The 22,321-nt window shown below is 32.7% G+C and overlaps 1 protein-coding gene across 1 annotated transcript; it reads left to right on the top strand.

Annotated features, from left to right (window-relative positions):
- Nucleotides 1-9,344: 9,344 nt before the first annotated feature.
- On the top strand, nt 9,345-19,664 carry Cyp6aq1 (cytochrome P450 6AQ1). The gene is made up of 6 exons (XM_076380873.1): nt 9,345-9,389; nt 12,250-12,780; nt 14,258-14,629; nt 15,006-15,190; nt 17,744-18,032; nt 19,275-19,664. The coding sequence occupies exons 2-6, from the start codon at nt 12,261-12,263 to the stop codon at nt 19,451-19,453; spliced, it is 1,545 nt and encodes a 514-aa protein (XP_076236988.1). The 5' UTR covers nt 9,345-9,389; nt 12,250-12,260; the 3' UTR covers nt 19,454-19,664.
- The last annotated feature ends 2,657 nt before the right edge of the window (nt 19,665-22,321 follow it).

Below are 22,321 nucleotides of genomic sequence, written 5' to 3'. Positions count from 1 at the left end.
CACCAGGGCGTCTGCGAAGAGAATGACTCCCCTCGCGATTTGAATAAACGTAACTACGGAAATTGACAATAATAGCGGTAAAGGAAATATTTAGAATTCAAAAATAACACTTCAGTTGTTTAAGAGCGACATAACTTGCATTATAGTTTGACATATCGAAGTTAATTTTATTGATAAAATATTTAAGTGATATTCTTACGATAATTTCTTGAATTCGTTTTGAAAAGTGTTATTTATATGATTGATGCTCTGAAAATGTCTAATTTTTCATAAAATAAACAAATTTATATGTATCTGTACTGATAATTCAGCTATGTAACATATTTACGAACTTTTATGGTTACTATTATTCAAATACGAAACTTACGTATTACATTTCTTGTCACTTTACTTGTTTTTATGCCGCCATAAAATAAACCGTTAATGAATGAATGCCATGAATGAATGTTTTTGATAAATACAACTATATATAGATGTAAGAGGTTCCAAAATTATGGGGCCGTAATTTTTCTTGTAAAATTGTTTCATACAAATTGTTATTTACTGCATCATTATGAAAATAAAGTCCACCCATTTTTTGGCAAAAATACAAGACCAAACCATTTAATTTTGCGGAAACTTGGCTATCATATTCAAACATTCTAGTAAAACTTTTTCCCGTTTACTTCGTTCTTGTCTGTAATTTCGTTATTTATAATTTCATTGTTTTCCCCTTGTTGTTAAATAAATAAAAACTTTTTGTTTAGTTTATTAGTTTCCAACACGTTGCACGAAAAATGTTAAAAATTGCAGATATTCTTTTAGAGTATTAATTTTGTTAAGTACTGTTCCTTCCTCGATGTAATTTCACTTGTTGGGATGCAGTTTTATATTTCTTTAAGAAAAATGGCCACATATTCGATACTATACCTCAAAATTGGAAACATTGTTGCTTAAACGATACAATGTTTTCAAATATGAAGAAATGTTTACCATTTGACAACTCCATACTTAAGGACTTTACTTAGACTTTACTTAGACTTTAATTAGAAACATCAAAATATAGAAGATTTAAACTTTGATACACTTTTTCTTAGATCAAATTTAGGTAAATATTAACAAAGCTATGGATCTCTGAAGTAGTGAATGCGTATGCACGTACGACTTATTTTCGAACGTCTTCGGTGCTTTTCATGTGCTGAGTGGTTTAAATTTTTTGAATTTGTTATTCAAGTGGTCTACAGTCGCAAGAGATTCCGAATGGCTGGCGTGTCGATAGTGATTGAGGAATCCACATAAGTAGAGACATAGAACGTGCATACCTAAATAAGAATGGAGTAACTGTCAAGAGAAAGGGAATAAAAGAATAAAACAGAAATGATAAAAAGAGAGTTTAAAAAAGAAACCATGTAAAAAATATTTTGATGTGTTTAGATTTGAATTATGGCACTTATTTTTACATAAGATGTCCAAATCATGAATAACCTGTACCTAAAGTTTTCAGGTTCCGTATATCCCTAGACTTTTGAAAATGATTAGAAATCAATTGTATATTATTTATAATTCAAAGCTGTTCGAAAGAGCGTTTTTCAAAATTTTGATTTTTATCACTAAATGTTTCATTTTAAAGTACTGTTAATCTTACCTCTTCTGGATAATTAATTACTACTTGTAGATATGAAGAGTAATCACAATTTGAAAATAAACAGTGTCACAGTTCAAGAGATGATAAGTAGCAGTGTTGATGCGTGATTAGGTATCAAGGTGGTATTATGTCAGTGGGACAAATGAAACAATTTGGGTTTTTGACCCTGTAACTTTTAAGTTTCATAACATCTTTAAAAGGGTCGAAAAAGACAGTAAACCCACATTACTAAACAACATTATCAAACAAAAAAACTAGTAATATATTAAACCAATTGTTGTAAATAAACTTTTTTTTAAAATGTGTCATTTGTTAGTTTTGTCCTTAGGAGTAGGGATAAAGAAACATGCGATAATTTGAGGTAGGGACGATGGTAACATCCTATTTAAGTTTAAAAATTAAATTAAGTAGTAGAAAATATATTTCTGAAAGGTATTTTTACTCATTTCGAAGGTAAGAATAAGTACAAATATCAACATAAACTTAACATAGACTTTTAAGAAGTCAACCAACAATCTGTTTTTCTTTTACGAATGTGGGACATTCTGTAAACAGTAATCCCGTATTTGAAGATCACGTTTAAGAACTTAATAACTTCATTTTTGTCCATTTTTTGTTCTTTATTTATATCATATGATAGTCAAACGAGAATGCTTTCATTGTATGTGAAAGTTGAAAAGTTGAAAATCTTAACAACTCCTAAGATATGAAGAACTACTTTCATAATGACTATATAGGGAAATAACTTGACGAGCCTATGTGAAGCAGGAGAATAATATGACAAATTAACGAGAAATTCAAAGTTATTACGCAGTTTCTAATAATTGTATTGAAAAACATTGTTGTTGTGAATTGTTACTTGTTAAAACCCAGACCTAAGCTTTTTAAATTTCAAAAACAAGGCAACTTAGTTGCCAGAAACTAAGGTGGAGGAGAGATGGAAATGACATGCAAAGATGGAAGCATAAGATTATTAATCGATTGATATTTGTTTTATAGCGTTTGTTGCATTCGTCCCGTGTTACGTTTGAGCCTGGTCTCCCTTAGATAGGAGAACATCAGTGCACGTTTTCTTTTGGTCACTACTATATGTTTAGCAAGCTATGTCTACTATGCTGTCGAAGGATGTATTTAACTTGGGACTACCTTCGAGGAAGACGATTGCAAAAAAGGACGTAAGAAGAGACAGGGAAATGGGATTTAAGAACAGACTCGCGTGAGTAGTAAAGTAGCAAATTCCATAACCTCACGTGACTGATAGTTGAAGAAAATAATTTCATGATAAATTGAAGTTAGTTTTCGTTTTCTTCGAAAATTGCTTTCTACGAGAACAGAGTTGAAGCTAGTGGTTAAGAAAAATGCTTGTGAATCGCGTGATTCGTCTGAATTTTACAGTGTAGAATCTACGTAAACCAATGTATTTTGAAGAACTTAATGAATTCTTGAGATTGACGCAGTAGTTTCAATAGTACGGGACAGAATAAAATATTCTTTCTTTATAAATACTATTTAAAGATAATGCAGATTTATTAAAAGAGTAATTCTAGTAGAATTTCAATAATTTTTAATGATTATTCAGTTTACTTTGATTTCATATGTTCTCAGGAAGTTCAGAGCCTTCAGATTGAATAAAAAATTTCAAAAATTTTGAGCAGTCCTTAAGTCATTACAATTAAAAATTAAAATATTTGTATTGCTGGTCTTGTCAGAGATTCTAACAATAAATTGCGAAAAATAAGTAATAGGAAGCATTAATTCCACGAAGAAGAATGTTTTACTAACTTGTCATTTTTAGCAGCTCTAATTAGATAACCTGCGGCTGTAGAATCTTCGTTGCTAGAAGCTTCTTTTTGTCTGTTATTATCAATGTTATGTATCAATACTTACAATATTACAACGGAGGCTGTTTCTCACGTTTACTGACCTGACAAGGTGAAATCTACGTTTCCACTGAAAGACATGCCATGCGTGATGAATTTTCCATCCACGATATGTCATGCAGTGATTAATGAACGGTTAGGTTGGCAGCAAAGAGAAATTGCGAGTTTCTGTTGGAGCTTGTTGCATGTCGATTTCCATACGAACCATGACATGATAATTTCAATGTCACGACAAGATATAAGAAGTAAACGACGCGACGATTAAGGATTACCACTGGCGTAATTTGAATTTGGAATTCACTATTTTCTCAATAGCACATATTCTTGCTAAAGTGTTCTCTAATTGAGTCCAATGACTTAAAATAGACAATATTGATAAGCTAGATAAAAGATGGACTTGTTTGATATCTTCTGAGTATTTCATGAAACGCTTATGCATTTAAGTAAATACACTCAATTACTTTTTCAATTATTTAAAATTCGAAGATTCTGTTTATATGAAAATTGTCTTGTTTTAGGAGGAAAGTTTAAAAAAGTTATTTGTAGAAATTGTTATGCGAAACGCGTAAAGTGTGCCCCAGATCCATAATTTAAAAAAAATTCATATTCCTTAAATAAAATAGAACTTCGATTAAATAGAATGATTTCACAAAAACTTTGCGTCGTTTAAATTTATGATATCATAGAGAAGACGCTTAAGTACTTATTATGTTAGCTTACAGTATGCATTGTATTACTTAAAAACAGGTTACATCTAACTTTAATAGCAGTTGAATGTTTGTGAATTTAATGTTTCTGAGAAATAATTTGACATTTAAAGTTGTGAAATTACAGACGAAACGCGCAAGTATTATTTCAATTTGTAACGCAGAGTAGGTACCTGTAATTAAGTTATCAGTATATTACAATGATATTTATTGTTCTTAACGTTACATGTATTCAAATCGATTGAATAGGACATGACAGATGCTTTAACAAGTTTCTCGGTCTTACAGTGTACATATGCATTTTTATGAGTGGAAATGAATTTATAAACTCTACTGCTTATATTACAGTTAAAAATGGAGAATTTTACTTGAGAAAGAAGTACTTAAAATTAATGTTCTGATTTTAAAAATGCGTGTACTTCGTAGGACCAAGCAGCTAGTTAAAACATTTTTTATATGATATTCAATATGTATGAATAGACATAACGTTAAAAATAATAAATATCGGCGCAACTACGCAGGATTTTGTTAGATAATAGTATCTTAATTACAAGTACTCTGTATTACAAATTGAAAAAATACTTGTGTGTCTTATTTATGATTTCATAAATTTAAATGGCACAAGTTTTTTAGGAAATTCATTTCTTTCTGATGCACCTTAAGTACTTGGATCAAACTTTGCATTTTTGACGTTTTTGGAGATATGGTTGAATTGGAAATCTACAATAAACAAAACTGTTGGTCACTATCACATAGGTAATTACTAATAGTATAGCCGACAGTGGGATACAGCGATTCTAGTAAAACAGCAGGGTATTGGTCCTTTACACTTTTAATAATTTGCATTGCAGTAGTCAACTGGGAATCCAGGTACGAACCAATGTATTTTTTCTTAATTCCTACCAATTCAAGGCTCCAGAGTTACCAAAGGGGATAAACAAGTCTTAACTCTGTAGTATTCATTATTTAACAATTTATCATCATCAGTACAATATTAATAATTAATCAAATATTACAAATAGTAAAGGAAGTAACGCAGAAAAAATATTTGACAGTTCAGTGAAGTAGATGTTAAATAGTAAGTTTGAGCAATTTTTACATAATTAGATACTACGTAATTAATTGACAATGCTGCATTTATGATATCGCTTCGTTTGCAATTCCTGGGGCTCCGAATAAGAAGGAATCAGGAAAAAATACGTTGGTATGTACTTGGGTCCTCGGTTTGTCACCTCAACGTCGATTGTTAAAAGTGTGGAGGACCAGTACCCTGCTGTTTTACTGGAATCGCTATATTCTGCCGTCAACTACACGCATTTACAGTGTTTATCGAAATTGGAAGAGTCATGGTCAGTCGACCTTATCGAAAATTTGTTATCTCTTGAAATTTTTTCTTCTATGCAGTCATACTTAATACTTAAAAGTAACCGACACTACAGATATACAGTATGTCCAGTTTAAATGTATACAGGTTGTTATTTCTGTAAATACTCAAAATGGGAAAAAATGTTTCAGATAAAAGTTCTATGGTATTAGAGGGGACATACTATAATAATAATTTGACCTTGCAACGACCTTGGAGAGCTCTGTGAACGTCATATTTAAATTTCTAAATGGGACCCTATATTTTTTATTACATATTCTTGTAGAAGAGGCGTTTTCAAAACACTACCTGCATATGTATTTTGTATAAGCTGTTGTTGAGTTATTACCTTTCAAATTTGACGTAGCGCCGTTACTAGCATTACCCTATGCACATTACCGAAGAAGTTACTCGATAGAGCTTTGTGTATTTCTAGACGAAAAACAATTGAACGGTTTCGTGTATTGTAACGGTTAGTATGCAATCCAGTCGCTGTATACGTACACGCACGCGCATACACACACAATCTTCACATGGGGCACATCGGGTAACGCTAATGGCGTCGGCACGCCAACTTCGAAAGTTAATAACGCAACAATGGCTTATGGTAAATGCATGTCTAAGCAATCTTTGAAAACATTTCCATATTCTGTTCAAGAATAGGCAATAAAAAACATAGGATTCCATTAAAAAATTGAAATGTAACCTTCAAAGGGCTCTCCAAGGTCAACGCAAGGTCAAATTGTTATCATTACAGTATGTGCCCTTTGGCACCATACAATTTTTGTCTGAAACATTTTTTTTTCATTTTAAATATTTAGGAAAATAACCAACTGTATACATTTAAACAGACATACTGGACATACGAAGTATTTTATACTTTCTTTTAAATTAAACAAAATTTCTTATTACTGTTGTTTTAATCATTTTTAATTTTAATTTCTGTAGAGTCAACTGTTTGATTACATTTGACTCGTACATGATAATTGCAGATACACTCTTAGATTAGACGATTAGTCATCTTTGTCGGTATACATTTTGAGCAAACCAGTTTTACTGTTTTGGTTTATCTCGCATCTATCGCTTGACATTTAAAACTTTGCTCAAAAATTCGTCGTGTCCTTTCACCGATTATCAGTTCCTATCAGTCGCCGCGATAGCTATAAAAGAAGTAGAGAAGGTAAGAACTGTTATCCACAAATGTAGAAATAAGTGATCATTCTCAGAGATAACGCCATATCAGCTATACACAAATTTTTGTATAGCTGAGAAAAGAAAGCTATTGATTTTAAAACAGTGGAATGTCAAAGTTTGCATATGCATGATATTAATAATGTCTTTTGGACTTTGTACCTAAAGAATATTATTTTTACATTTTGTTAATAAATTTCGTCCTGGCGCCACCTCGATAAGAGTGAGTTAAAACTCTGTTTCACCTTACAGGACGAAAATGTAAACTATAATTTATGCTTTTAATAAGACACATTGGTTAAGTACTTTGGCCATTTTTGGAAAATAAATGATCTGGGCAGTGCCCCCACCAAGTCGAGCAAAAGGCACGGCCGTACCATCCTTTTCTCGAAGCCATTTAGGACATTCTCGACCCCCCTGTAACTTCGTACTGAATAAAGCTAGCAGCCTGAATTTTCAGTGACTAAGAGGGCATAATATAACTAGGTATATTCCCAAATTACATTTAATTTCAACCTACAGTTTAAGAATTGTTGCAGGTCAAAGTTCTTTAATTTTGTCACTGATTCACTCATCGATCATCAAAATTCTAAGGTACTTCTAGCAGACACACGAGCTTCAAATTTTGAACACAATTAGTGTTTAGCCTATAAAGAAAGGAAAAACTAAAACATCCCGCAATTTCAATCCCGTTTTCTAGATATACAAACCGCATAAGTAACTTTGTAATCCTATATAAATATATGCGAAAATAAATTTAATAAGTAGAATGACTTGGCCATCGGACGGAAACATAATCACAATAATCTACTATTTTAAATAGTTCTAATTGAACATATCTCTAGCGGGCCAAATTTATGCATACACAAACATAAGTAATGCGCTTAAGACGCCAATATTAGGTAAATTTTGTTATATGTAGATTCTATTGCCGTGTGCGATGGCTGAGTCATTCTACTTATTAAAGAAATAAGAATATCAAATATTGATACGGTCACTATAAAATGTTGTTATTTAACTAATTAGGTAAGAATTTATGACAAAGTTGTTAGATAGATGCTTCCACGGATAGGTACTGAATAAATTAATCGACTTGGTTTTACATTTGATCTCACACCTTTTTGCGGTAGTTGCATTTTCTTCTACTTTGACTAGAGAGAGTTCCTCCTAAACTAAAGGGTTCCTCTACCGACGAATTCATAGAAAGCACGTTCAGACCATGTATCACAATCTAGGTAGCGTTTAAGTAAAAGACTCATTTTGTAGTCGAAGTGTCACTTATAATATTAATATTAATAAGTGACATGTTGAAACCTCTTCCACAGATTGTCAAGCTATGCATGAAATTAAATAACATTATCTATTACCTTGGAATTTGTAACCGAGAATATATTTTATGACTTTTGATGAACTTCGTTCCTGTAAGGTATTGAAAAGAGTGAAATAAGTCAGGTATAAAAATCTTTAGAAATAATTAGAAGACGTATAGATTTTGAGTTACAGTTGGGAAATGAGATTTTTTACGATAAATAGAAGTTTATTTACAGGAGATACAAATTCTAAATATTAATACATATTTCATTCAAATAATGAAATATTTTCGTCCTGTAAAAGTTTAAGTGAAATTTGAACCGTTTATTTTAAAAGTGAGCAAACCTATTTTCTTCATTAATGAAATATTTAAAATTTCTTGGTTCAGATGATTCAACAAGAGCTAAAATAATATGAAGTAAAATGAGAAATTATTTGATTATAATCATAGAAAATTCTTTAAGTAACTTTCACAATGGCTATAATCATACAAGTATGACACATTAAATGGAACACGATTTTTGTAAATTCTGTATAATCATTGATCAATTTAGATAATTGTTTGTTGTAGTGTACGTACTCAAAACCTTTAGAAGAAGTTGATGCACGATGTACTTGGATCGAATTCTGCTGTTTTTTTTTCAAAATACTTTTTAGTAAAAGATTACCAAGTTTACAGTATAGGATAAACATTATTTTGTAATAAAATTATGCGGAGATAATCCATTTTATCAAAAGTCAAAAAGTAAAGAAACTATTTTACCGAAGAAGTTCATTATTAGTAACTAGAGAAGAGCTTATAACAGATAAACATTATATCAGATAAACACTACTGAATTATGAAACATTCTTAGTTAAACTAACATATGTTTATATAGACATTAAATAAAAAGTAGTTAAAAGTATTGAAAATCTTCCATGGCAGTAAATATGTTGATACAAAGACAAATATAATTATTAATATAGATATAGTAATATGTACTTTCAATTAATTAAAATTAATGATATATTTGTTATCAATTCCAAAATTGTGAAAATGTCAATGAGAAATAATGTTACTGTTTTAACACTACCATAGCTTAGTCGATAATATAACGAAAAAATAAATTACGTTTCGCTCTCAAACAGTGACGTCCACGTAAAGAACGGACGAACGTCCATTCTTGAACGGAGGGGAGATTGCTTGATCCTACAGTACATATAAACTCGCATGCGATTCTATTAATATCATTGTCAGTTGTTGTGCCTTCCGTGACATTAAATCGTGTGAACATCTTATTTCTTTCTTCAATTCTTGGACCCCATTACGGATTGTAAATACATTTTTAATTATTTCTAAATTGCATTGTGATTTAGTGCTCGTTCAAGACAGTAATAATAGTATTTAATTGATGTGTATCAGCGGTCACAAATTGGATATAATAACATTATTTCATTTTTTATTCAGCACTTGATGAAAATTCCTCGTTTTCTTACATTTTTTGATACGGTTCATTTAATAAAATTACTTTGTTGTTTCCAGTGGAATTGAATAACATTCCACTTTTTCCGTTTTTTGATTAATTGGCATAAATATCATCTTTCATCTGTAGAATAATAACTGTTATTGATTTACTTAATAGATTTCATGTTGTCTTTATTTTGATTTGTGAATTGAAGGGGTGCTCAGAAGAGGGAAGTAGGAGTAATATTTCTTCTATTAAAATGATCAAAATATCATATTATCTTTTCTTCCCAAACATGCAATTTCTATATTTTTGATAAATCAGCAATTCCTACTATAATGGTTTATTATAAATATTTGATGTGGTGGTTTATTAAATGGTTTATTAAAAATATTTATTATAAATATTTTTTCTAAATATTTAGTTATCATTATTAAACATTTATTCTTTATATGGTGCACTATAAAATGTATGTGCAACACTTTAATAATTTAATTAAAAATAATGTACCTATAAAATTCTAACTCCTTAAAAATATCGAGAAAAATCGGTGCGTTATAGTTTGACCTTTGACGGGATGTTATCAGTTGAGTGTTAAGCGACCAGTGTCCAACTTATTTTTATTCTAGTTTAAATAAATCTTATCTTTTACAGGAAGACAGAATCTTTCTCTTTTCCCTCTTGTTTCTTAAAGTAATGGAGACATAAATTTAATAGCTTTGTTGTGTTCGTTATTTTCACTAATGATATTAATAATGATCTATCCATTAAATCGTGATATTGATCTTTACATTAACATTCTCAGCTCAGTAGGTATACTTTCGACATGTCAAGAGCTGATATGGAGTCCTTAATAGGTCTGATATTGTTTTCATGATAATTACAAATTTCTTCGAAAATTTGTTGTCCGTACTACAGTAGCGAATCGTAAATTCCACTATCAAATGTTTATAATTTATACGTATGTCTCTACTATAGAAAATTTGTTTTGCGTTAAGCTGTTGGTTTATATGTTCTACATTAATTTATTGAAATCAATATTAATCAATATAATAATCAAGTGTAAAATATTTTTAAACATAGGTAAATTGATAAAATCAGTACGTTGTCAGATTAAGAAAATATCAATACATTAATCTGTGTATTCAGATGTTCAATAATATCAGTAATATTGACAGATTAATCAAATACTTTAATTGCCCGGGATTGATAATGATATTACATTTCTTCTCAAGTATGATGATTCATATTTCTTTCTTCTAACAAATCTATCAATAATTCAGTAACTAAATAATAAGCAGTCGATTTTATTTTTTTCGTCAGACATGACCATATCTTTTTCTTGAGATCCAAAGTTTTGTTCAGATTAATCAAGTTACTTGAATTCAAGCAGTTTAAAAGCAAGTGATTCGATGCAACTTGATGTGTTATTTTCTGTGACTTGAAACGTCCCTTTCAAGTTCCTATTTCACCTGGGCACGTTCAGATCAGGCAAGTTATTTGTATTCAAATTGCTTAAATGCAAGTGATTTTAAGCAATTTGACCAATGTCAAAATGTTACTCTAATTCACTTAAAATATTCAATCTTCAAGTGAAGTTGAGGTCCATTCAACTTTTCCTTGCCTTGAAACATACATTGATTGGTGTGCATCGTATCATGCACAATAAACTTCAAGCAAGCTGAAAGCTATTAAAAAGACATGTTTTGTTTAAAAAATACATAAAATAATCAACATGCACTACCTCTTCAAACGTCATTTTTATTATTTTCGTAACTTGATTTACGAAAATCAAGTAACTTGATTTGTGTGAACACAACTTGACATTAAGCTATTTGAATACAAGTAGCTTCAATTGAAGTCGTTAGTCAAACTTTATTAATTTAAACAAAACTTAACATCTATTAACTTCATTAATCACAGTATCTTCATGTTTTCCTATTGAGTGCTAATTGCCTTTTGTTGATATTAAAAGCGAGAAAAGAACATAATAACGTGTCATCTATCAAAACACTAATTCCATTATCTGTACTAGGGAATATTGTAATTCTTTTTGTTCTTATAGTAAGAACTTTAGATTATGATAGAGAGATACAAACAAACAATATAAAGGTAAAAAAAATACTTCAAGTGAAGGTAAAGTTATAAATACACTATAATCACGTCACGTAAAAACACATGCTTTTCCGCTAGTCTGAACCGATAATCTGCCTTTGTTTTACATCTATTTTTCTGTAATATGTAACGTGATAGTGATTTCGCGTGATTTGATATTAATATGTTTCTCTCTTAACTGTCATTACCAAACGTAACAATTAGTTATATTTACTACATTAATTCGATAAATTTCTGTGTATGAATCTAAAAAATTGGTAATCCAGTTGCCTTATTTTCTCGATTAGCAATTAACTTACAGTCAGAAGTTTGAATTTTTGCAACTCCAATGGCATCAATGCCCCTTGCACAGAAACTTTCATACCAAATTTCGTGAGATTCCAATAACCCAATCCAGAAATATACAGTAAAACAGGTGTTAAAAAACACACATGTTCAGATAAACCCCATCATCCTCATGACCAAATCTTTTTTAGTTCTAATGGCATCAGTACCCCAAATAGAGAAATCATTATATCAAATTTAGTGAGATTTCGAGAGTCCAGTCGAATAACTCAGAAAATAACAGTTGGGAAAGTAAAATCTATAATGAATCTTTCCACTTTACTTTCAGAGCTCTGGAAAATGGCTGTGTTAACTCCTCACTGGGGCCTGGACGGCATCATAATCTTTCTATCCCTGATAATAGCTGCTTACATGTTCATGACACGAAACTTTAAGTACTGGGCGAAACAGGGCGTCGCGGAGCAACCACCGATACCGTTTTTCGGGAATTTCTTGAAGTGTATACTGCAGAAACAATCAGCGGGAATGTTCCTGAAAGATATGTATGATCGATCCAAGGGATTGCCTTACGTAGGAATCTATGTTTTCGACAAACCTTGCTTAGTGCTGCGAGATCCTGAGCTTATAAAGCACGTCTTGGTGAAGGATTTTAACTCGTTCACTGATAAATATGCTGCCGTTGACAAAAGCGATCCTATTGGATATTCGAATATCTTTCTTATGACTAATACTACGTGGAAGTTACTTAGGTCGAGGTTATCACCCTTCTTCACGTCTGGTAAATTGAAGAAGATGATGGATCTCATGATGGTAATCGCTGATGACCTTGACAGATACCTTGATGGTTTAGACTTAGGAGGTAAGTGATATTTTTATTGTTCATACAATGATATTTAAAAAGCATGTATCGCTGGGGTACATCAATAATTATGTAACTTAAAGTGTTACGTCAAGCTTGAGCTTTTCGTACAAAAAAAAGTTAAAATTGCTTTTTATCATCTGGAGTTAGATAATACATTTTTATCATCTAAGGCAGGCACATAATCGCCCGTTTTTTTGACACTCATGTAACCCCGGGCTAAGATAATAAATTGTAATATTGATTAGTGCTCGATTACCAGCAAATTGTATGTTCCATAAAATTGTATCTGTTTCATTGTGTGGTGTTATTGTTTTATTATTGTTCAAGAGGACATTACTATTACTATGTATCAGTACTCATTATTTAATCTTGCTTCGAAAAGGGCAAATCTATCTCTTCAGTGTATTTCAATCGTTTGAATATATTCATAAAAAATGTTCAAGCACTATTAATTATCATTTTCATATGTACGCTCATTAACGTTCAATTTATGACGTATAGCTATTTACTTTATCGCAGTTCGGAATCTTTACACAATCTTTATTTAAGTATCAAGTACGTATAAGGAAAAGTTAGGTGATACATATTTTCTTTCAGTTATTAATCACTGGATGGACAATTTTACATAACAAATTCCACATTTTGCTCTATCATTTAAAGGAAAACCGGTTATTAGTAATTATTCTATACATAATAACTAGTATAGATTGTTTTTGTAGAATCATTCAAATTATTCTTTTCTGCTAGTCTCATTAAATCACCATTTTAATGCACAAACGTCGGGGCTCATTTGTATGTTTTCTTTTTCCCTACAACTGTCACTCAGACGATTAGGGTGTGAACACATTACTGTCACGTCACGTGAAATCACCTCACATGTTATGGCAAATTTGTTTCATATTATGATAAAATATGTGTAAAACAAAGGGAAACTATGGATTTGCGTGTAATATATGGCGTGATTTCACATGACGTGGCAATAGTGTGTTCGTACCCTTAACATGTTAATGTCTTAGTAAGTGGACAATCTAAAATGCTTGTCTTAACACTTAATGTGCGTGTTAATAGCCAAATATACTATTTCTTTAATTTTTATTAGATGTATTAGAATCTAAGGATAAAATTAAATAAATTACAGCTACAGGTACATTTACCTTATACAATGCATGCTCACAATTAAATTTATCTCGCCACTATTCCTATAGTAGAAATACATTGTGTAGATCGTCTCCGTACGTATATGTACCTATGCTAATTTATGTCTTGTTCTAAGATCATGGGAAAACATACAAACTGGTTATAAAATTATAGCATGATTGATCAAGAATACGTTTTCAATAAATCTTGAGTATTTTTTAGTACAGTTTGACAAATAGATACTGTATCATTTTCGCATATCATGTTCTCAAGTGCTTTCATATTTTCATGCAACAGTATACATGGTTTTATAACAGACATTACGTACTTCTTACAGGACCAGGGAAAGAAATCGAATGGAAAGATGTTTGTGCCAATTTCACCACAGATATGATCGGCAGCACAGCCTTTGGCTTAAGAGCTAATACTATATACAATCCAAATGCGGAGTTCAAACGGCAGAGAATTAAACTGTTCCACCCGAATATCGTCCGAGCTTTCGAAGTAGCCAGTATATTTTTCATGCCGGACTTAGTCAAATACACTCGCTCGAAATTTTTCGAGAATGGCTTCAGCAATTTCATGCGAGTGGCTTTCTGGGAGGTATTCAATCACCGAGTGAAATCAGGAGAAAAACGAAACGATCTCATTGACCTTTTGATTGAACTCAGGAACACTTATAAGGATGAGCACGCTACGGAAGATTTTGGTATGTTATTCTTTCAATATTTCATAAACTTTTGATTGTGCAATAAATTGCAACGTGTTTAAATAATCTTACGCTGAACATATTCGATACGAGCAAATTAGCTTGACTCTCTCGAGGTTATTGGTTCACGTGTTGAGCAACGTGTTTCTGTAGCAACATTTATATAGTGTTTACTTCTAGCGAATCTACAGAAAAAGTATCAATGCTGATAGAGAAATGGTAGATATGAATCCCTGATTAACGATAGAAGTAGACAAACTTTGAAATGTTACTTTCTATTAGATTAAAAGACAGTTTTGGAATTTTTATTGTCACAATTACGTCGATTGCACTGTATACCAGATGTCTGAATTTTTATTATCATTTCACATTTCAGAGTTCGATGGTGACGACTTAGTGGGACAAGCAGCAGCGTTTTTCACTGGTGGATTTGAGACTTCTTCAAGTACCATGTCCTTTACGCTTTACGAGCTTGCTCTGCAATTGGATATACAAAAACGATTGAGGAAAGAGATCTTTGATGCGCTTGAGGAAACTGGTGGCAAAGTTACTTATGAGATGGTGAGGAATCTATTGTAGTTAACAGTCGAATTTTGATTTTGTTGCGTGTGACATTTTTCTTTAGAATTTCAAATTGGTTTGTGTCTCAGTTTCAAAAATAACTGAGCATAATATAGACATTTTCTATGAAAGTTCGAGATATTAGCGATACTTCGTACGGTCTTAATAGTGAAAAACTTTCACACATACAATTTATTGGTAAATATTTCATTTAGGGGAGGCAGCTCCGATGATCTTGACCTTGACATATGTTGTCAAGGTCACCCTCCTAAGTGACCTGCGGAAGGTTTTATTCGTCGCTCGTTTGTTGTTAAAAAATTATTAACAAAATAATTTTCACATATGTGATAATTATGATAGTCATTTCTATAGACTTCCAATACTCGTTAGGTCCAAGTTAAATATTTTTGATGTCTGGGTTAGGTTTGTTTGGAGAGGCCGAACCGGTTGTGAAGATTCGAGGCAAGTCTTGCCGATACTCGGCGTTAAGCAGTCGTGCCAGGGTACCATCTAAGGATGGGGTGAACGAAGTAAACCTGTCCGCAAGAATATTGGGGATCTTAACGAATTACCTTCCTGAAAATGGGAAGAAGTACAGAGGCCGGAGAAGGGGAAGGTTTTATACCCTATCTCAGCACTGTAACGATCTAAAACTGAGCTACGAATTCTGGAGATTGGAAGTCTTCAAAGTGTGTTATTAGGCAGGGAAAGGGAGGGGGCTAGAGCAAAGGGAGTAAGATCACGCGAGGGGAAGGGGGGTAAAGGATGAGGGGGTTATCGACATCGTGGGGTGGAGGGGTATTTGCTTATCCGTCAAAGGGAGGGGGGGAGCTTTCGACGTCTCTGGGCATAAAGGGGGGAGCGGGGTAGATTTTGGGAAAAAGAGACGCGTCAAAAACTCTGACAGAACTGATATTGTCGATAGTTCGATCGAAAGACATGGTCATCTGATCGATGAGACAATTTCGGTGAAATTCAGTTAGCTCGACAACGGAGAAGGTGGGGGGAAGATTAGTCAGGGGGGGAAGGTACCAGGATAGCTAGTCCTAGGTCGCGAGGGAACGAAATTTGCAGTAGTTTAGGAAGACTTCCGATCAAGGATAGATTCGGTAGCGGTTCGACGAAAGTCGAGTTCGATTCCTTCGCAGGAATCGGTTGCGTCTGAGGAGCCGTTTCACCCAACGTCATAGACCACGTAGCTTCAACTAGGGAGGAATCATGGCACGGCTTCGATGAGGACGTACCCCCGGCCAAAGGCACACACTGCATAGGCCCGAGCCAGTAAAGCAGGGGTGATCCGGAGGTTGGGGCTGAGGGTAGGAACGGGTTATTGTCACCTCGAAGTCGGACGTACCAAGTCTGATAGTGGCCTGGGAGTCAGACCTGTGATCGCTCCCCCCGTTTTGCACTCGCATAATTCGCATAGGTTTGTTTGGGCGAAGATCCCCAGTCGCCCATTTGTTTTTCTCGCCCGAATTTTTATTTAAAAGAGTGTACAATTTTGATGAACGCATTGATGCATTCTTCAAAATAATAAATTCCATATATCCATTAGACGATTTAAATACTGAAGAAAATTCTCCTTTTAAAGTTGTTAAAATTAATTAAAAATATTGCAGTATTTTATTCCCATTGGTGACGGGGGAGCTTCGCGCAAATACAAAAATAGCTCATACTTAACCCAGACTTCAAAAATATTTAATCCACATCTAACTTGGACCCAACGAGACTTGGAAATTTATAGAAATGGCTATCATAAGTAGCATATTGATAAAAATTATTTTGTTAATAACTTTTTAACAAAAAACGAACGACAGCTAAAACCTTTTCAACGTCACTCAGAAGGGTGACCTTGACAACATATGTATGTAATTGAAAATGGAGTTCGCAGTAATTATGTTGAAATGAAAAACTAGACCACTGAATTCAAATTAAATAATAGACCTGAAGTATGTAGTATAAGGAAATGAAGCGGATGTATTACCTAACTGATTACGAGAATCCACTTTCTGACTTCTTGTGCGAGTATGACTTGTTTAAAGTATACAGTCATTATCGTCTGACCTAGACTGAACAGTGACTTTTTAGTTTTTGTTTAAAGGTTAAAGTTAATTGATCTGTATGTGACATAAAAAAAGGCCATTACTTATGTTATCTATCTGCAATATTACTTCGAGTGGTACAGTTGAGGCTGACTATTTATACGATTAAGTTGCAATTTTGCAATTACTTCTTGAGAATTGCAAAAATTGTAAGTAGATCTCACGTTTTAACAATTATCTTTGAAGAACGTATAGATGAAACTAACTATAAGACTGTCCTGACTTTTTAAAAATAAAGTAACTACTAGAACGAAATTATCTAAACTCCTAATTAGTTTTACAATATCGAAGTAGTGAAAAATTTTTCTGACATTTTCAAATTAGGACAAAAGGAAGTTATATAAAACAGTCAATTTTGCCTGATTACATATTCAATATTTCTACATGTTTTTACATACTTCTTTATCATTATTGGTCAGTGAGCTTATCGCGTTCAACAATTCTTCTGCAGGTTGTGTCGTTACCGTACCTTGATCAGGTGATCGCAGAAACTCTTCGCAAATATCCACCACTGCCATTTGTGGACCGCAGAGCCATGGTGGACTACAAATTGCCTGGCACTAATGTGGTGCTGAAGAAAGGAACTGGAGTATATATTCCAATGGTAGCATTGCACAATGATCCACAGTATTATCCAGATCCAGATAAATACGATCCCGAAAGGTTTTCCGAGGAAAATAAAAAGAACAGACCAAGTTGTGTCTACTTTCCCTTCGGCGAGGGACCACGAAATTGTATCGGTAAGTAAACGGTTTTATAATTTGTTGTGGTTCTATTTTTTCATAATCACTTGAACAATCTACATAAAATATATTTTAACCCTCGCCCGCTGTCTAATCGTCTACCGTCAGTGCACATGAGTCTGCCTTCCGAGGATTAATACATGAAAAATTTAACAGTCCAATGAGAGCGGTAGTTGAAAGCTGAAAGTTTAGTTATCGGCCCAGAATATGTACTTTCTTCGTAAGAAAAAATTTCTTAACTTACAGTATTAAAAATGTCACGATTAGGGAATCTTTTTCATTACACAGGTCATGTCTTTTCGAGACTTCCATACATGTGTATAACTGATATTTGCTTTCTAACGTAGAATCTACGTTTTCTATGTTGCATGCTTTAGCTAAAGTCTCCAATGTAATTGCACATATCGAATGCATTTAAATTAATGTGTGCTAAATTTTGTGTCACTGAATATGTCGTCAAATATTACCAGTAGAAATTTCCACTTTCTATTTTTACATGTACGAGATACCTAAGGTTTAAAACATATTTAGAAGCTTAAGAAAAGCAATGGTTATAGTAAGTGTCTTTTTTATGTTAATTTTCATTTTATTGTTCAGTTTTTTAATATTTTAGAGGTGCATACTTGTTTACATATTTTTAATCTTACAGTATGCAGTAATGCAAATATGCACCATTCAAGCTTTCCTTAATATTTTCCTATATTGTAAGTTTAAATGACGAAACCAAGAGGTGTTCCATCTATATATTTTAAAAAAGTTAATAGGTTCGCAAAAAATATGATTATTTTTCCCTTATTTTCCAGCACATTTTAAAGGGAAAAATTATTTCATTTCTAATTAAAAAAATGCGTGCTGCAGAGTTAACAATAACACTTGGGATATGTTTTACATTGTATTTCATACGCAAGAATGATACCTATTTTGTTTTGTCTTCAAATATGAGAAAACTTAAACAAATCCTTCCCTCTACCATTTTATTAACCCCTTCAGACCTGACTTTTCAAAAACAAAAAAATAAAGGAAAAGCGTATATAAAGTTATAGTTACAGTTTCAATATTTTAAGCCAGGCATTGAAATACTAAAACAGTATACATTGTAGTGTGTATCAGATCTGAAAGGGTTAAAATAAATTTCCACTGTGAAAACTTCACGTAATGAAAGATAATGAGTGTGTTAGTTACAAGGAAAGAATAATTTCACGTATTGCAAAATCTCTAATGAAGAATCTCCGATTCCAGGTATGCGATTAGGACTAATACAGTCGAAGCTTGGAATAATTCAAGTATTGAGAAAATACGAGGTGACACCCACCGAGAATACAATAATCCCAATGGAAAGTGATCCTAAAGTTCTAACTACAGCATCCCGTGGAGGAGTTTATTTGAATACGCGGAAGATCACCACCGACGCTGGCTAAACCTATGTGAACACATTAAATACATTCACTTTTCATTGTGACGTAAATGCTACAATGTAATGAATTGTATTGTTAAGTATGTTATATCCATAGCGTATGTAGATTGACATGTCTCTGTACAAACTCAGGGAAAGAAGTGCATTACTCTGAGGTGATATACGTGGGAATAATTGACTATGAATAAGGAATAAAATGATATTTATTTACACGACATTTTAATACGTATACAACCCTGCACGTGGTTTCTTGAGGACGTTTCATGGCATTCTGTTTGACTAATTCTTTGTCCCCAATATTGAGACTTCGAGGTTTCCGCGAGGGAGTGTGACGCAGGGTTGGAGAAAAACCAGACAGCCTGCACACTTAATTGCATGGTGTCCTCAAGGGCCTGAAGACCAACTCGACGTTACCGACTAATCAAAAGTTTCTCTACGTCCATCCAATACGTCGTCACAATTTTCTCTTGGACTAAAATTTTCTAAATATATGTATATTGAGTAAATAAAGTCTGCGTACAAACACACTCAACTTCAGAAAGAATGTAAAAAATGTTTAAAAAATAAAGAATGACAGATTATTTATGATAAAACATGTAGCACAAAGTTTATCTTATGCCTATGTTAAATTAGAACAAATTAAATTGTTACATACAGAAGTTACATAACTTAATAACACGTCATCATGAAAATTCGCAACAATTGCAACATATCTTCTCAAGTAATAACATATGCCTAATGCAGTAGAAACAACTAAATTCGTATCTTGTTGCACATCATTTGTTTTTTTATAACGTGCTGATGGCCTATCCATCGTCGCTCGAGGAACACCACGAGGCATTTACACTTTGTACACCACTTTATTCACAGATATGTACAATTTTTACGTCTGACACTTTCGCGTACATGTAACGCGTTCGCGTTCGCGGTCTAGACTGACAACTTGACAGCTGTCACCACAATCGATCCCTTTCGATAATCGAGCGTCTTCTTCTTACGAGCACCAGTTGGCTATGGCTGCGTCTGGTTGCTCGCAATAATAACATTCCACAAATGGTTACGCATCGAATTTACTAAGTTTTGAGTATCCTCTGTTGACATTTTGTTCCATTTTTCCTGCAGCATCTTTCAGCTCTGCTTTAGATGTTGTTGTATGTTTTTGTATGCATCTTTCTAATATCCCATAAATGTTCAATGGTATTGTCAAAACATTTCGGGAAATTGAATCACATTCTACTGTACAACGAGTTGTGGAAAACTACCTTTTAACAAGTACATTGATTTCGAAGCAGCGGCAAGGACTTTCATGGATTCTTACTGTTCGCGAAGAATGGGATATTATTAAAATTGTGAAGAATCCGAGACAAAATGCTTTAAAAATTACAAACGAAATAGCAGAACATCACAATAAAGCTGTTACCCCACAAACTGTGTGAAATATTTTGAAGAAAGCAGGCTACCATGGACGCGTTGCAAGATGTAAGCTTTTAGTGCCTGCAATTAATAAGAAAAAACGAATTGCATTTGTAAAGGAATAAGTAAACAAATCTCAAGAATTTTGGGTCAAAGTCATCTTTAATGACGAAAGTAAATCTAATTTATTCGCATTGGACGGGCGAACAATGGTTTGAAGGAAACCTAATGAAGAATTTCATCAAAAGAACACCTGCGTTATCATCAAACATGGAGGAGAAAGTATCATGATTTGGGGTTGCATGGCAGCTAACGCGTTGGAAATTTATATTTTATAGATAGGGTCATGGATAAACACATGTATTTAAATATTTTAAAAAATAATTTACATCAGAGGGCGGAAAAATTTGGGCTAGAAGAAGATTACGTGTTCCAACGAGATAACGACCCCAAACATTCTTTATACCTAGTAAAAGAGTGGTGTATTATATAACGTCACAACAGAACTCTGAACACCCCCTCAATCATCGAATTTAAATCCCATTGAATATTTATGGAAGTTATTAGAAAGGTGCATACGAAAACACAATAATATCTAAAACAGAATTGAAAAAGATATTGCAGGAAGAAAAAAAAATTAGTAAATTCGGTGCGTAATCGTTTACAGGATGTTACAAGAAACAAAAGATGTGTAGCAAGATACGAATTTACTTGTTTTTACCGCATTAGGCATATATTATTACTTGAGAAGATATGTTGCAAATGTTGCGAATTTTCATGATGATGTGTTATTAAGTTATGTAACTTCTGTATGTAACAATTTAATTTGTTGCAGTTTAACGTAGGCATAAGATAAACTTTGTGCTACATATTTTATCATAAATGAATCGTCATTTTTTATTCTTTAAACATTTTTCACGTTGTTTCTGAAGTTAAGTGTGTTTGTATGTAGACTTTATTTACCCACTGTGTTATGTATATATGGAAATTTATGACTTGTTTTTCCTTCAACAGTGCTTCACAGTTTATTTGTGATTTGAATATGTAACATTTAATTATAGAGTGTTCGAGGAAATCTTATTGAGTAGAAGTACTAATCACATTACAAACATCTCATGTTACATAATTACTTTCCGCACATTTCAGTGTTACTGTCATTTTCATGGTATTAGTATTTATATATCTATCCAACAACCGATAACGAGATTTTTTTAAATTATATTACAAGTTTTCTTGTTTAGTAATATTTTAGAAGAGTTTATTAAATTTTTATAAACGATAAACTTCTGTTGGTTCTCAAAAACAGCTAACTTAGAAAACGTACTTCCTCACAAGAATGAAAGGTATTCTACTGCGTTTGTCAACTTTGTTGTTTCCAATTTTGTTGGTCAATTATTCAGTTGATTTGAGTTCCATTCTAGCTTATATAAATAATTAAAAAATTGGTTAGCAGGAACAG

This window comes from Calliopsis andreniformis, chromosome 1 (assembly GCF_051401765.1).
Source record: "Calliopsis andreniformis isolate RMS-2024a chromosome 1, iyCalAndr_principal, whole genome shotgun sequence".
NCBI classification, from domain to species: Eukaryota; Metazoa; Arthropoda; class Insecta; order Hymenoptera; family Andrenidae; genus Calliopsis; species Calliopsis andreniformis.
This window is presented reverse-complemented; position numbering and strand designations above follow the sequence as displayed.

Excerpts from the sequence above, each read along its gene's own strand:
- Cyp6aq1 (XM_076380873.1), top strand. The coding sequence starts at position 12,261 with ATGGCTGTGTTAACTCCTCACTGGGGCCTGGACGGCATCATAATCTTT. Across the intron at positions 14,630-15,005 it reads GCACGCTACGGAAGATTTTG|AGTTCGATGGTGACGACTTA; the intron begins GTATGTTATTCT and ends TTCACATTTCAG. Across the intron at positions 18,033-19,274 it reads GGGACCACGAAATTGTATCG|GTATGCGATTAGGACTAATA; the intron begins GTAAGTAAACGG and ends CTCCGATTCCAG.